This window comes from Chelonia mydas, chromosome 22 (assembly GCF_015237465.2).
Source record: "Chelonia mydas isolate rCheMyd1 chromosome 22, rCheMyd1.pri.v2, whole genome shotgun sequence".
NCBI classification, from domain to species: Eukaryota; Metazoa; Chordata; order Testudines; family Cheloniidae; genus Chelonia; species Chelonia mydas.
The window spans coordinates 13,097,944-13,112,900 of record NC_051262.2 but is presented as its reverse complement, the minus strand read 5'-3'; the positions used below and the strand labels follow the sequence as shown (position 1 = coordinate 13,112,900).

The 14,957-nt window shown below is 53.3% G+C and overlaps 1 protein-coding gene across 4 annotated transcripts in view; it reads right to left on the bottom strand.

Moving 5' to 3' along the window:
* The window catches only part of USP2 (ubiquitin specific peptidase 2), a 56,987-nt gene that overhangs the window by 17,908 nt on the left and 24,122 nt on the right, over positions 1-14,957 (bottom strand). For 3 of the 4 annotated variants that reach the window (XM_037882409.2, XM_037882408.2, XM_007066950.4), the window contains one exon: positions 3,607-3,657. In XM_037882409.2, the coding sequence (XP_037738337.1) occupies positions 3,607-3,657 (51 nt within the window). Of the gene's footprint in view, positions 1-3,606; positions 3,658-11,307; positions 11,675-14,957 lie in introns of those variants that run through there. The other variant, XM_007066952.4, reaches the window with a different exon arrangement.

Here is a 14,957-nt window from a genome sequence, read left to right as displayed (position 1 = left end):
AGCTTCCAGGGAGGTACCCACAGGCAAGGGCAGTGCACAGAGCTCTCTTCTCTCTCCTCCTCCCTCCCCCCCAGGATGTGGTGCCGACCGCTTCTGGGAGCAGCGCAGGGTCCACAGCGCCATAGGGGTGGCCATCCCATGAGCTGGATCCAAAGCCCTGAGGGGCCGGATCCGACCCACAGGCCATAGTTTGCCCACCCCTGTCCTAAGGAATGGTAGGAGGGGAAAAAACAGCAGAATAAAGACAATTGACTTCAAGAAGGTAGACTTTAGCAAACTTGGAGAATTGGTAGGTAAGATTCCATGGGAAGCAAGTCTAAGGGGAGAGTTTAGCAGAGTTGGCAGTTTTTTAAAGACCTATTATTAAGGGCACAAGTGCAAACTATCCCCAGGTGTAGGAAAGATAGGAAGTATGGCAAGAGACTACCCTGGCTTAACCAGGAGATCTTCTATGACCAGAAAATTCAAAAAAGCATCATACAAAAAGTGCAAACTAGGTCAAATTATGAAGGATGAATATAAAAACACAAGCATGTAGGGACAAAATTAGAACGCCAAGGCACAAAATGAGATTAAACTAGCGAGGGACATAAAAGGTAACAAAACATTTTACAAATTGATTAAAACAGTGGTTTTAGACTGCCTAAGATTTCCAAAGGGGTCTGCACCTCAACTCAAAAACTTTAGGGGTCTGCAACTGAAAAAAGGTTGAAACCTCTTGCTTGTAAAGCAGTGGGAAGACCAAGGAAAGGGTAGGCCCATTACTCAGTGAGGAGGGAAAGGCAATAACAGTAAACGCAGCAGTGGCTGAAGTGTTAAATGCCCTTTTTGTTTCAGTTTTCGTCAAAACAGTGAGCAGAGATTGGCCAACATAGTGAACATCAGTGTACATGGAGTAGGCTCTGAGGCTAAAATAGGGTAAGAACTAGTTAGACTGGTTTTTTTGCAGGTAGGCAGTCCTAATGAAATACATTCTAGAATACTTAAGGAACTGGCTGAAGGGATCTCTGAGCAATTAGCAATTATCTTTGAGATCTCATGGACAGGAGACATCCCAGAAGACTGGAAAAGCAAATGTAGTACCTATGTAAAAAATGGGGGGAAGGACAACTTGGGGAATTATAGATCACTTGTCTTAAATTTAGTACTTATAAAGATAATGGAGCAAATCAAACAATCAATGTGTACATATCTAGAAAAGGTAATGGCCAACATAGATTTGTCAAGAACAAATGTCAAACCAACTACTATCCTTCTTTGACAGGGTAACAAGCCTTGTGGATGCGGGGAAACAGGAGGTGTGAAAGCTTCTCCCAAACAAACTAGGAAATATAGCTCAGATGAACCTGCTAGAAGGTTTGTGCACAACACATGAGGAGACGAGTTAGCAATGGTTCACAGTCAAGCTAGAAGGGTATACTGAGCAGGGTCCCGCAGGGGATCAGTGCAGGGTCCAGTTCTAATCAAGATCTTCATAAATGATTTGGAAAATGGCATAGAGTACACTTATAAAGTTCCCAGTTGATACCAAGCTGGGAGGAGCTGCAAGCCCTTTGGAGGACAGGATTCAAATTCAAAATGATCTGGAGAAATGGTCTGAAATAGGATGAAATTCAATAAGGACAAATGCAAAATACTCCACTTAGGAAGGAATACTCAATTGCACAAATACAAATGACTGCCTGGGAAGGAGTATTGCAGAAAAGGGATTATTGTGGATCACAAACTAAATATGAGCAAACAGTGTAACACTGTTGCAAAAACAAGCAAACCTCATTCTGGGATGTATTAGGAGGAGAGTTAGAAGCAAGACATGGGGAAATCTTCTGCCCTACTCAGCACTGTTAAGGCCTCAACTGGAGTATTGTGTCCAGGTCTAGGTACCACATTTCAGGAAAGATGCAGACAAATTGGAGGAAGTCCAGAGGAGAGCAACAAAAATGCTTAAATGTCCAGAAAAGTTGACTTAACAGGAAAGATTGGGGGTGGGGGGGGAATTGAGTTTCTTTCTTCTCAAAGAGAAGACTGAGGGGAGAGAGAAATATATAAGACTCTTATAAAGAGGAGGGTGATGACTTCTTGTCCTGTCTTTAGTGGGTACAGAGAAGCAATGGGCTCAAATTGCAGCAAGGGAGATTTAGGTTAGACATTAGGAAAAGCATTCTGACAGGGTAGTTAAGACTGGAACAAGTTACCTAGGGAGGTTGTGGAATCTCCATCATTGGAGGCTTTGAAGAGCAGGTTAGACAAACACCTGTGAGGGATGATAATACTTAGCCCTGCCTCAGCACAGGGGAATTGACTAGATACTATCAAGATCCCTTCCAGTTCTAAATGTCTAAGATTTCTATTCCCGTGGCATCTCAGCACCATGCAGCAGCTGGCTCCAAGCCACACTGAGGCAGCAGGGGCAGAAAGCTGCTCCCATCTGATAGCAGCTGGGTGCTCTGGGATTGGTGGAGCAAGTTCCATGTGAATGGGTGTCCACATGCCAACACCTTCCTGCACCTGTTGGCAGCCTCAGCAGAGGGCCCTGCTGCCCTGGTACTGCAGAGCATCAGATGGGCAGTGACAGATACCTGGCCCGACTCAGGAGTGGGATGTGGGAAGTGAGGGTACCCATCTGTACATGGTGAGTGCTGCTTGTACAGCTGGAGAACTTACAGCAAGCTCTCTGTAAGAAAAATATGACCGAATGCTGGGGATGGGGCAGGGCCCTTTCACCCAGGTGTGGCCCCATCACCACCTCTAAAGCCAATTAAACAGGGCTGAGAGCCAGGCACACCCAGCACCACAGCTGGGCAATCAGCATGGGGTGGCTTTACTACAGGCCCCAGATCAAATTAATGATGCAGCGCCTAGCACCTGCTGATGAGCCACAGGGGAAGGAAGTTTCCAAACAGGCCCTTTCCCCTGGGGTTAATGCCTCCCCAGCAGTGAGAAGGCAAAGCACTGAAAGCAGGCACCAGGGTGCTCAGCCCCTTGGGATGGGTGCAGGGCATCCTGGGGCTGTCAGTCCATTGGGGTGGGTGCTAGGGATCCCTGGGATCTCTGCCCCTGTGGGTAGGTACTGGGTATTCCCGGACTCTCAGCTCGTGGGTGGGGGACTGCCTGCTGTCACTTTGGGTTCCTCTTTCTGTGGTGTGGAAGTGAGGGGCAGGCTCAGCGCTGGGGGATCTGCTCAGTGAGGCTGCTGCCGGAAATGGTTACAGAAGAGCTGTGCGGTGGGTGGAGCAGGCTGGGGGACGGCTGGCAGAACCAGGAAGGGAGTTCCTAGCATTAGCACAGTCTTTCCTGAGCAGAAACTGAGAAGGCCCTCTGTGGATCGGGTGCATGAGTCAGGGTGGTGGGGTGGGGCTGGGTGCCAGCCCCTTGGGTAATACAGGTCAGGGAAGGGCAGCAGCAGCTAAGCGTGAGTGGGTGACGGTGACTGGGTGCAGGAGCCTGACAAACCAGTCCAGCATTCAGGGCTCCCTAGTGGTGCAGCAGTCACATCAGGGACCATGTCTCCAGGGTGACCCCTGTGAGTGTGTGGGGATGGGGCATGGTGCGAGGGGACCACTACCCTGGGAGGGAGCCCAGCAGAGATGCGGGGAAGGGACTCACCGTGTTTCCAAGGTTACGGAGGCCAGTCAGACCCTGCACTGTCTTGGAGTTCTGAAAAGAGAGAGCACCAGGGGCAGATCAATGACAGGGCTTGGGCAGCTTTCAGGCAGTCAGTCTAACACCCCTGGCAGACAGTGGGGAGCAGTGACCAGACAGCTGGGGGCCCATACCCTCTAACCCTTTCTGCCCATCTGAGCATCCATGTGAAGATCTAGGCTAGGAGTAAACCAACAGGAAGCCTTCTCCAGATGCCCATAGACTCCTGCATCTCCACAGCCTCCCCGGGCACAGGCCAGTGTCACTATGTACATGTTACAGATGGGGAAACTGAGGCACCAGGCAGGGTAGACACCTGGCCAAGGCCACATGGCCAGGTAGAACTGGGAAGGAAACCAGGAATTCTGACTACTTGTTCTTTGCTCAGGGTACACCTCCCATTTAAAACAATACTTCAAAGAGCACCTTTTGCTGAGTCTGGGGAGCATCCTTGGCACCCACACTTCCACCCTCAAGGTGGGACTTTAGCCCTCATGGCAGCATGACTGTGACGTTATTGACTTGAACTGGGACCGTATAGAACATTGTTGCAACCAAGGCCCTGTAGTGGCCCCAAATCTTGTATAAAGGGGGTAAAAGGAGGTGTCTAAGACAAGGTTATGGTTTGCTAGTTATGATTATGCTATGTGTGCATGTATCATTTTTGTATTTAAAGATGTAAGTATTGGCTCTATACTGTCTGTATTTCAAACTTATGCTATGCTTCTGGGTGACACCCCAGACAAGTTGGTGTCAGCTCTGCCTAGCCTGCTTGATGGCCCATTAAGGACCATCAGCTGTACAACTAACCCACTGAGAGGAGGCAGACACTCCTTGCGACTCAGCAAGGTGTGCAGGGACCTGCCTATGGACACAACTCTGAGGTTTTTCCAGGTCATGGGATGGACAGCTTGTCTTTGGGACAAAGACCACATGGCAAGAGACTATAAGAAGCTGCTGCAGCTCTTCCATCTGGTCTTCAATCCTGCTTCCTACCTCTGGAGGGACTTAGCTACAAACAGAACCTCTAAACAAAGGACTGATGACCCATCCCAGCTGTGGATGTTCTCCAGAGCCTGGATTTGAACCTGCAGCTTATTCCATTATTGTTATAAGCCTGAACCAAGAACTTTGCCATGACTGTATGTCATTGATTTCATTTAACCAATTCTAGCTCTTGTCTGTAGCTTTTCCCTTTTATGAATAAACCTTTAGATTCTAAAGGATTGGCAACAGCATGATTTGTGGATAAGATCTGATTTGTATATTGACCTGGGTCTGGGGCTTGGTCCTTTAGGATCAAGAGAACCTTTTTTCTCTTACTGGGTTATTGGTTTTCATAAACATCTGTCCCCATAACGAGTGGCACTGGTGGTGATACTGGGAAACTGGAGTGTCTAAGGGAATTGCTTGTGTGACTGGTTTTACCCCACTGGCTAACCACAAGTTCTCACTGTCTAGATGGTTTGGCTTGCCTTACAGGTGGAAAAACCCCAACCTTGGGTTGTAACTGCCCTGCTTTAAGCAATTTGTCCTGAATTGGCACTCAGCTGGGTCCCACCAGAACCAGCATTGTTACAATGACCTGGGTCCTGCCTCCTAATGGTCATTGGGATCCAAGTGTCAGAACTCCACGGGGGACCATGTGAGTAGAGGAGCCTGGCTGAGTGAGCAGTGTCTCTATCCTTCTCTTCCCCCTTCTCCCCAATGGCTGGTGAACATACAGGGTAAAAGCCTACTACTACCTCCTAATGGAGTTACTCCTCCAACTCAGAGGCTGTGCATTTGGACCTACATTCATTCCCATCTAACAGTATGGGTGAGTGGTTGTTACATGAACACTGAGGATGTTAACTGCCCCAATGGTCCTGCAGAGACCCCCCAGGAGAAACATTCCAGCCTGCAGTGGGATGAGAGGGGTAAGCCATGAAAGGTAGAGCATCCACCCTCCCCTTAAAAGCCCTGCCAGTACCACAATTCACCCCCATGCACATGCAGACTGCTGAGGCTACAGCTGGTGGAGAGGGGTCAGAACTGGAAGCGGGGGCTTGGTGGGGCTCAAATTAAATGGGACCTGACTCCTCCGCTCAGAGGAGCATGGCCAAGCTGAGCTCAGCTGCAGCTTCCCCTGAGCGCTCAGCCTTCCCCTTTCCCCAGCCCTTGGGAACCAGGAGCAGAAGGGGCTTGTGAGAAGAACAGTGCTGCCCTGCAGGGCCCATCTTGCCCTGCCTCCAGCTTAGCGCTGCCTGGGTGAGGGGTGGGAAAGTCAAGTTTTCTCCCTGGAGCTCATTAATTCAGGATTCCTCAGACCCTTGCTGCAAGGGCACAGTCCAGAGATTCCTCCAGGCACAAAGCCAGGCCCAGCTGCAGATGGGCCTTGGGCTCAAAGTCCCAGGCAGCCTTTCCTCTGCCATCTCCCACCCCCTTAGCACCAAGAGCTCCTGGAAGCAGAGCTCTGTATGCCAGAGGCAAAGGCAATCCCCACACAGCTGATCTCTGGCCCCTGGATTTCCAATTGAGTGGATCCTTGGAGGCCAGGATGGGGGTGGCTGGAACATACTGCCATCCAAAGAGATCCCCTTTCTAGTGAGGAAGGATGACCCAGTGGTTAGACACAGGTTCCCAGCTCTGCATCAAACTCCTGGTGTGACCTTGAGCAGGTCCCTGGGGGTGGGGCCACACTATGGTAGGGAGTTGGCCCCCCCACTCTGTGTGTCCACATTGCAGCAGGGAGCAAGAGAGTTAAAGTGGGATTCCTTGGTCCTGACCAGGCTGTTGCTGAAGGACCAGTGAGTACAGTGGCACAAAAAAGCCCAAGGGGAAGAACTTAAATAGCAACCAGCCTGAGCCATCACTGCCTTTCTTATTGGTTAACAGCTGTCTTCCTATGAGACCCAATAGAAGTATGCCCCTGAAAGTAACAGCAAGGGGGTGGGGGTCCCAGCCTGCTCAGCCCCTGCAGTGTAGCTGGATGAGGGGATGGGAACCTAGGACTCCTGGGAAACTCTTGCTGCACCCTGCATACTGGAGCTGAGCCATAACCCCCCTGGGACTGACCCCACACATCATGTAGGAGACAAACTCCTTGTGGCCAAGAAGCAGGGCAGCTGGCACTAACAGAGGGCAGCCGTGCCCAGAGAGCCATGGGCGGGATGCCCATTGCCTGTAATGCTGAAGTAGAATGTGAAACCAGCTTCCTGTCACTACTTTCTCCCACCCAGCCTGAACTGGGTGCCCTGTTCAGGCAGCCAGAAGAGCCCCACTCAGCATGAAACGCTCCAGCTGGGTGAGCGTCAGGCAACCAGACCTTTGGACTATCCGGCTAAAGTACACTTGCTGAACTGCAACCCAGCCAACTCTGCCACTCTCCGTGCTGCCCAGAGGGACAGCGCTGTGAGCTTCCTCATGGCAGTGCCCTGACTCTATCAGCTAGGAAAGGGCCATGTGAGTTTGCTCCAACTGGTAGGTCTCCAGTAGCATGAGCTCCCGTTCAACAATACCCCGTCACCCCCAGCTAGAACAGCCGGAGCAGAAAGGCATCTCTTGCAGAGACAAGTGACAGACTCCAGCAGCTGGGCAAGTTCAAACTGACATGCATCCTGGCCATGTTACCAGAAAGAACAAGAGAGCAGGGGCGGGCAGAGAAACAGGCCGTGCTGGGACCAGGAGCCAAACCCATGGGAACAGAGAACTATGGGATCGAACAGATGAAACAGACATGGCAGGGAAAGGACTTGGACAAGGCACTAGAGTCAGTTGCAGAACTGGGGATAGAACCCAGGAGTCCTGATCCCCCATACTGCACTGTAAGTGCTAGATACCACTCCTTCCTGGGGCAGAGGCTAGAATCAGGAGCCCAGACTCCCATCCCTGTGCTCTCACCGCTAGCCTGGCCTGCCCCTGCGGGCAGGAGGAGGAGAGCTGGGAGCCTGCACATGAGAGGTGGCGGAAGGCTGGGCTATGACTCTGTAGCTCTCCAGACACCAGCAGCATGCAGTACCCAGGGGGTTAAGGAAGAGACTCTCACCCCCCCCCCACCCCATGTGAAGCTTAATGTCAGTGATGTTACCCCCCAAGCAGTGAGAGCACTGTGCCAGCAGCTCCAAAATAGCAGCGGCTGGTGCGTGTGTGGGAGGCCCCAGCAACAGCCCAAAATAACCCAGCTACAATTACACATGCTGCTTAGTGACAGCGCAGGCGTCACAAGCCAAGTCCCCTTGGGGAGCGGGGCCAGGTCACCCTTGCAGGCTGCCCATATGCAGGCCCTGCCCTGCTCACAACCAGGGTGCCTGGGCAGGCAACGGTGGACCCAAATCTGATCTGAGAACAGCAGGATCCTCCTCAGCACAGAGTCACCTCGCCAGGGCTCCAGCAGCACCATTGCTGCCAGCTGGGGGCCTCCAGTGATGTGAACTTCCCCACAGCAGTGCCCTGTCACTGCCAGCTAGGGGGCTGCAGTGATGTAATTCTCCCCACAGCAGTGCCCTGCCGGTCCCAGACACTCCTCACCCTGGCTCCAACCCTCTTTAGACACTTTAACCATCTCTCTTTCAGGGCAACTCCTGCTCTGGCCCTGAAGCACCCAGCAAAGCCAAGAGCCCCTCGCAATTAGGCCCCAGTGATGGGCTGTCTAGTGAAGACACCACTACAGCTGGAGAAGCGAGGAATACCCATGTCTGGGCTCACCCCTCCCTTTGTCCCTGGAGGATTGGACTGGCTGGCTGTCCCCTCTCTCCCACTGCTGAGGGTGAGCTGAAGTTGGGTCAACACCCGCTAAGTAGCATGATAAAGGGGGACAAGCCCCAGGGCAGGATCCACCTGGGATCTTGCCAGAGGCCTGCTGTGCGGCTACTGTGCAGGGAAGCACCAACAGGCGCTTCTTGCTACTTCAGAACTGAATGCTGATAAATTGATGCAGCCAATCTAACTCGCGCCTGAATCAGCTGCAGGAGACAGGCCACGACATTGCCTGACACCAGTATGCAGCCTCCTGGCTGCTCTCCTCAGGTAGCCTCCAAACCCTGCGAGCTTCCCCTCAGCAGTGCCCTGACTCAGTGGGAGCTGGGCACCTGGTGAAGAGCCCAGAAAGCGGTGACTGATCTGGCAGATAGTTATGGAAAAATTGACAAGTGGCCTCCTGGATTACCATACAGGAGAGAGGAGGTGAGGGGAATGAGCAAAGGGAGCGAGGCATGCATGCTGGCTGCCTCAGGTCATTGTAACGCTGCAGGAATTTGGCTGGGTCTGTGCCCTTATCAAAGGGGACTGATGCAAGTGGCAGGGACGGGGGATCTCCCATCCTACAGCCACCAGGGCCATATAATCGCCTAGGTGGAGCGGCGGGGCCTGGACGTGTGCTCTGGGGAGGAGCTCAGGGCGTGACAGCCCAGGGGGAGCACAGACGGAGTTCATTTATCAGCTAGGGTGTCTAGGCTGCTGGAAGGGCCCCCTGCCTGGCCGGGCCTCTCCCCACAGTCTGCTGAGGCCCACTTTCCCCCCATCAAGGTGCACTCCCCATAAAGCCCCTCCTGGCTCCAACTACGGACCATCCCCGGTTGCTGCCCAGGAATTTGTCTCCCTGAAATCACGTGGGCTGGCTTTGGCCAGCTTTCTCTCCCCTGGCTCTGCCCCTCAGCACAGGGGCTGGTGAGGCGGGCCGTGGGTGCAGAGGACAAGGAGGGAATGACCAGCAGAGAAGGCTGGAAGGACAGGGCGAGGGCAGCAGGCTGCGGCTCTGGTTGGGGTTGCATAGGGATGGTTCTCTCCTGCTCTTGAGCTCTCCTTTGGGGCCCTGACATACTCCCAGCTTCCCCAGCCGCACGGGCTGAAGCTTGCTCCTCTAGTGCAGACTCAGGAACCAAGAGCGCCCTGGGAGGCGAGCCGAGCGCTGCTCCCCGGCCATGGACAGGGAGCTCGCACAAGGCGAGCGGCACTCGCACTGGCATGGGAGTAGCCAGCAGCCTCTCCCCCCGCTCCCCACAGTGCCTCCTGCTGGGGAAAGGCCAGGACCAGAGTAGCTGGGAGCTCCCCTCCACAGCCCACACTGCTGCCTATTCTGTACTGGGAGACAGACCGCAGATGGAGCTGGAGCAGCTAATGTCCGTGTGCTGCGAGAGGGCAGCTTGCAGGAGATCAGCCGTGCCCCTGGAGTCCTGACCTGTGGCCCCCTTGGGCAGAGGCCTGACACTGCTGGGGAGTGATTGTACAGTATGCGCTCCTCCCCCATGATTTGATGCTGGCTAATCCCCCTCCCCGGCCCTGGCCTTTATTTAGGACGTGGGCACAGCCCGGATGGGTGAAATGGAAGTGAGGGGCACGGACAGCAAAGGCAGAACCCAAGATGCCCCCGTGCAGGGTTCACTGGACTGGAGAGATCAGCCAGGACTGGCTCCCGTCTCTTGGCTGCAGGACACTCCCCCCGCCCCCACCCCGGTCTCTTTAGCCCCTCGGGTTTCCCTGCTGGAGCAGAACAGCGGGCACAGCAGCCCCAGCAGCACACGGGGAGCCACAGCGATGGAGCCACACCAGGGCAGGCGACTCTTACATAAGTTCCTGCAGCCTCACACCCCCTTTGCTCTCTCCATTCATCCCATCTAACTGAGGAGTGAACCTGCCTGGAGCCTCGGGGGCTACGGGTCCTGGCCGGAGGGGCCCCCGGGGTGCCCAGAGGGACTCCTCACACAACGGGCCAATGTCAGCCCTGGTTACACTTCACATGTATGGCCCAGGATTCTGCTTGTATGAAAGGGGACACTGAGGCACAGGGAAGGGGAAGAGACTTGGCCAAGGTCACACAGTGAGTCAGAGCTGGGAAAAGAATCCAGGAGTCCGGACTCCCACTCCCTCCCTGCTCTGGCCACTAGACCCCACTCCCTTCCCAGAGCCAGGGACAGAACCCAGGAGTCCTGACTCCCAGTTCCTCCGTGCACTAGCCATGAGACAATACTTCTCCCAACAAAAGCCAGAGAAAACTGTCTGACAAATTCTTTTCTGACAAACTAGCCTGCAGCCGTCACAAACTCACAGGGGGCTGATGTCCCAGCACAAGAGACCCTCGCCCCCCTGACAGCACCCTCCCTCCGGGTTAGCCTTGAGCAGGGACAGGTCTGGGGAGGGCAAGGGCAGCTACAGGTGCATTAGCGTTAGAAGAAGGTCTGGGCCCTTTGGGATCAGCTGCAGGTGCACAGAGGTTCTCCTCCCAGGCTACCTGTTGCTGTCACAGGTAAGGCCCAGAGGGGCAGCCCTGCTCCTTGCCGAGCTAGGCAAGCGAGTATCCCCACCCCGTTATGGGGTAGGGGCAGGCTGGCACACAGAACACAGCGAGTCTGGGGCAGAGCCGGGAAAAGAACCCAGGCGTCCTGGCTGATCTCACTACTAGTCCACCCTGTCTCTCACCCACACAACAGACCTCGCACGGGCAGCCAACAGAGCCTAGGCTGTGGGTGGCCGACCCAGCATGGCCAGCGCACCACCTGGGGGCGGGTGCAGGAGGGGGCGCCCTGACTCCTACAGCATTTAACACCATGCCAAGCGGGGGCATTGCCGGGAGCCTCCCCCATCCCCTGCCAAAGCTAAGGTGCAGGGCAGTGCCCGGGGGGGGGGGGGGACGCAGGCCACCCCCGAAGACAGGACAACACGGGGCGGGCGGGCGGGGGGTCTCTCTACCTTGGTCTTGTTGAGAAGGAGCCCCACGAAGGTGGAGACCACCAGGGATCCCGGCACGGAGGTCCTGCTGGGGCGCAGCTCCTTGTGCAAGCCGGGGAAAGCGGGGGGCTCCTCGGGCACGGTGACGGTGTAGGAATTCCGCATGCTGCCCGGCTCCCGGAGTCAGAGCCCGGGCATCGGCGCGGGGAGGGGGCGGCTTCGGGGAGATCCCCCGGTGTCCTGCGCGTGGGAAGTCTGTGCTGCAGCCAGGGGCGCTGGCTTGGCCACGGATCAGCACGGCCAGGGCCAGGGACCTGCCTGCCCCCCCCGCAGCTCGGCGCTCTCCTCCCCGGCTCCCGGCGGCTTGCAAACTCCGCTGGCTCGCCGGCCCCGCCCAGCCCGGCCCCCGCCGCTCCGTGCACGCCGAGCTGCTGACGGCACCGGGCGGGCTCTGACATCAGGACGGGGGAGGCGCATCCAGCTGGCTCCGGCGGCCCCCACGCCGCCACGGGACGGGAAGGGGTAGCCGAGGGGGGCACGCGTGGGGCGGCTCTGCAGGGCTGCAGCAGCCCTGTCGCGCCGGGGGATTGAGGGTGAACGGGCTCCAGGCTGCGGAAAGCTTCTCCGGCCGCCCGAAAGCCCTGCCCGGCGCGCTGAGCACTTTTGGCTCCTTGTCCGTCTGTCTCCAGCGCCTCGCTCCTGTTTTCGCCTTGGATCCGAAGCTCTCCGGGGCAGGGACTGTCTTTTTGTTCCGGGTTTGTACAGCCCCTAGCACGAGCTGGGTCACAACTGGAGCGCCTAGGCGCGACCGTCATGGAAAGACGCACTGAACTGGTTTAAACCAGCGGCTTTCAACCTTTCCAGATTACTGGACCCCTTTCAGGAGTCTGATTTGTCTTGTGTAGCCCCAAGCCTCACCTCCCTTAAAAACAGGTTTCAGAGTAGCAGCCGTGTTAGTCTGTATTCGCAAAAAGAAAAGGAGTACTTGTGGCACCTTAGAGGCTAACCAATTTATTTGCATCCGATGCATCCGATGAAGTGAGCTGTAGCTCGCGAAAGCTTATGCTCAGATAAATTGGTTAGTCTCTAAGGTGCCACAAGTCCTCCTTTTCTCCCTTAAAAACTAATTGCTTACAAAATCAGAGCTAAAAATACAAGAGTGTCACAGCACACTAGTACTGAAAAATGGCTTGCGTTCTCATGTCTACCCTCTACTTACAAAACAAATCAACTGGAATATAAATATTGTACTTACATTTCAGTGTACAGAGCAGCGTAAACAAGTCATTGTCTGTAGGAAATTTTAGTTTGTACTGTCTCTTGTGGTGCTTTTTCTGTAGCCTGTTGTAAAACTAGGCAAATCTCTAGATAAGTTGAGGTACCCCCAGAAGAGCTCTGAGAACCTCTACGGGTACATGTACCCCGGCTGAGAACCACTGGCTTAAACCAGGGCAACTCTGACAATTAAATAGACTAGCATCTGACTTAGAGCAACATTGCCAGGGTTAGTAAACATAGTTTTCTGACACGGGAAAGTGACCCCAATATATCTTAAAATGCGAGACTTTAAACCATTTCGTTAACCTGGTGCCAAGGGCCATGTACATCGTATTAGGATTTAAATGAGGCTTAGTGCAGTTTAGCTGATGTCCGTTAGCAATAAAAGAAGCCCCTCTTCTATTGAACACCCAGCTTTCTGCACTAGTTTAATTAGACAGGTTGAAAAGCTGATTCAGGACAGTCCGGTGCAACTTTTCCATGCAGAGGAGTCTTACAAGGAGCAAGTTAAAGTGACAGAATGGATATAAGAGTGGCCACACAGAGGTTTGTATCCATTTTCAAACCAGTTTAAGTGAAACCAGTGCAACTTGTGTGTGGAGACAAGCCCACAGGGGTGTAGTTCTGCTCTTGGGGGACTCCTGTTTTAGGGCTTGGCAATGCTCGGACAGCTGGTTGTGCCAACAGAGACTCATTAGATGGAGCTGAACTGCTATTTCTCCGTACATTTTTGGTCTCCATATTTTTTGTAATTATTTTCTAATTTTTTTTCGTTTTTCCGCACTAGTAGGAAACAAACCCCAACCCGAATCCTCATGCTATTTATTCCCTTTTTAACGGTCACCGAACCTGTGATTCAGAAATAAAACTGTAATATTGCCTCCAGCATGTCCATGTACTACTGTCCTCTGCTGGATTAAATCAGAACTGCACAGCTGTGTGCCATAGGCCCGATACTGCTTATAGAGAATGGGGATTCTCCTTCGGCTCAGAAAGATGGGCCTGGGCTAGCGGGAGGAATGGGGTTCCATCTTGACTGCTACTGTGCACTTCCAACTGGCCACAGATTTGCTACATTTAGCACTTGTGCAAAATAGGGCTCAATCCTGAAGCTGTTACTCAAGCAAAACTGCCCCAGGCCCTAATGGGAGCTCTGGCTAAGCAAAAACAAAAGGTGCAAGCTCTCCTCTAATCTGTGTATAAGGAGCCCATCACTATGGTATCCCACGAGAGCCGACTGTGAAGCAGGTAAATATTATTAGCCCCATTTCCAATCTGGGGAAACTGAGGCACAGGGAGGCACAGTGACTTGCCTGAGTTTCTGCAGCGAAGGCAGTAGCAGAGCTGGGCAGAGAACCCAGGTGTCCAGACTGCAGGGGCATGTTCAGGAACACAGCTCTCTCAATCACAGTAATACAGTTCTGTGTTACTCTGTTAACTGACCAACTGCCAGGCGAGTGGGCTGATAGATAGCACAAGGGGCTACATTTACATAAGAGCGCCATGGATCAGGTGTCTTTACCTATTGTTCTGGGTAAATTTCCATTATTAGCCTTAGCATGTTTTCCTCCTGGGTATTTGGAAGAACAGATTGACAGTTTCTGCCCAGCACAAACTGGCTTCCAAGCCTCCAGCTGACACTAAGCAGCGCGGCTCACGTGAGCGGCCCAAGTCCAGCACGCGGGCCGGCCTCCTAATAACCACACTGGGTGAAGCACAGAAGTCACCCCCTCCAATTACCCCACTCCAGGAGTCAGGGATAGGAGAGGCTTAGGGTGGTTGTTATTTTAATGCTAATTGCTCCAAAACCAAGGTAGCCTCCTCCATCCCCAGATTGAGGCTTCTGCAGAAATGTTCTGGGGGAGCTAACTATAGGTTGGAGGATGAGAGGAGGGCACTATTTCTGGCAGCTTTAAAAATACCCAAGGCAGCGCCTTGCAGTGTTCATCTGCAGGGGACTTAGATTTCCTCATCGAAGTGTGACAGTCATTTAATTTAACACTGTGTGTATATACACACACACAGTATACTGTACACAGACACATACGCAACATGGACACAAATGCCTACCCTCGCTCCCAACTCACAGCCGACAGTGTATACACACACACACACTGCATACGCAAAGGCCTGCACTCCACACCCCCTGTACGTAGGCTTGGCAGAATTCAATTTTTTTTACATCATTTCAGTGGTACTGTCAGTTTCTTTTTAAACTTCTAAAATTTTGTATCTGTTTCAATTGTCAAAGTTGTGGGAAATTATGGGGAGGGGAACAATAAGTATTCTATGACAGTCGACGCTGGGTTTCAGAAAACTTGTCCATTTCAATGACTATAGATTGAAATGTATTTTCATCAGTTTGTGGGTGTGTGGCGAAATCAATGTTTACC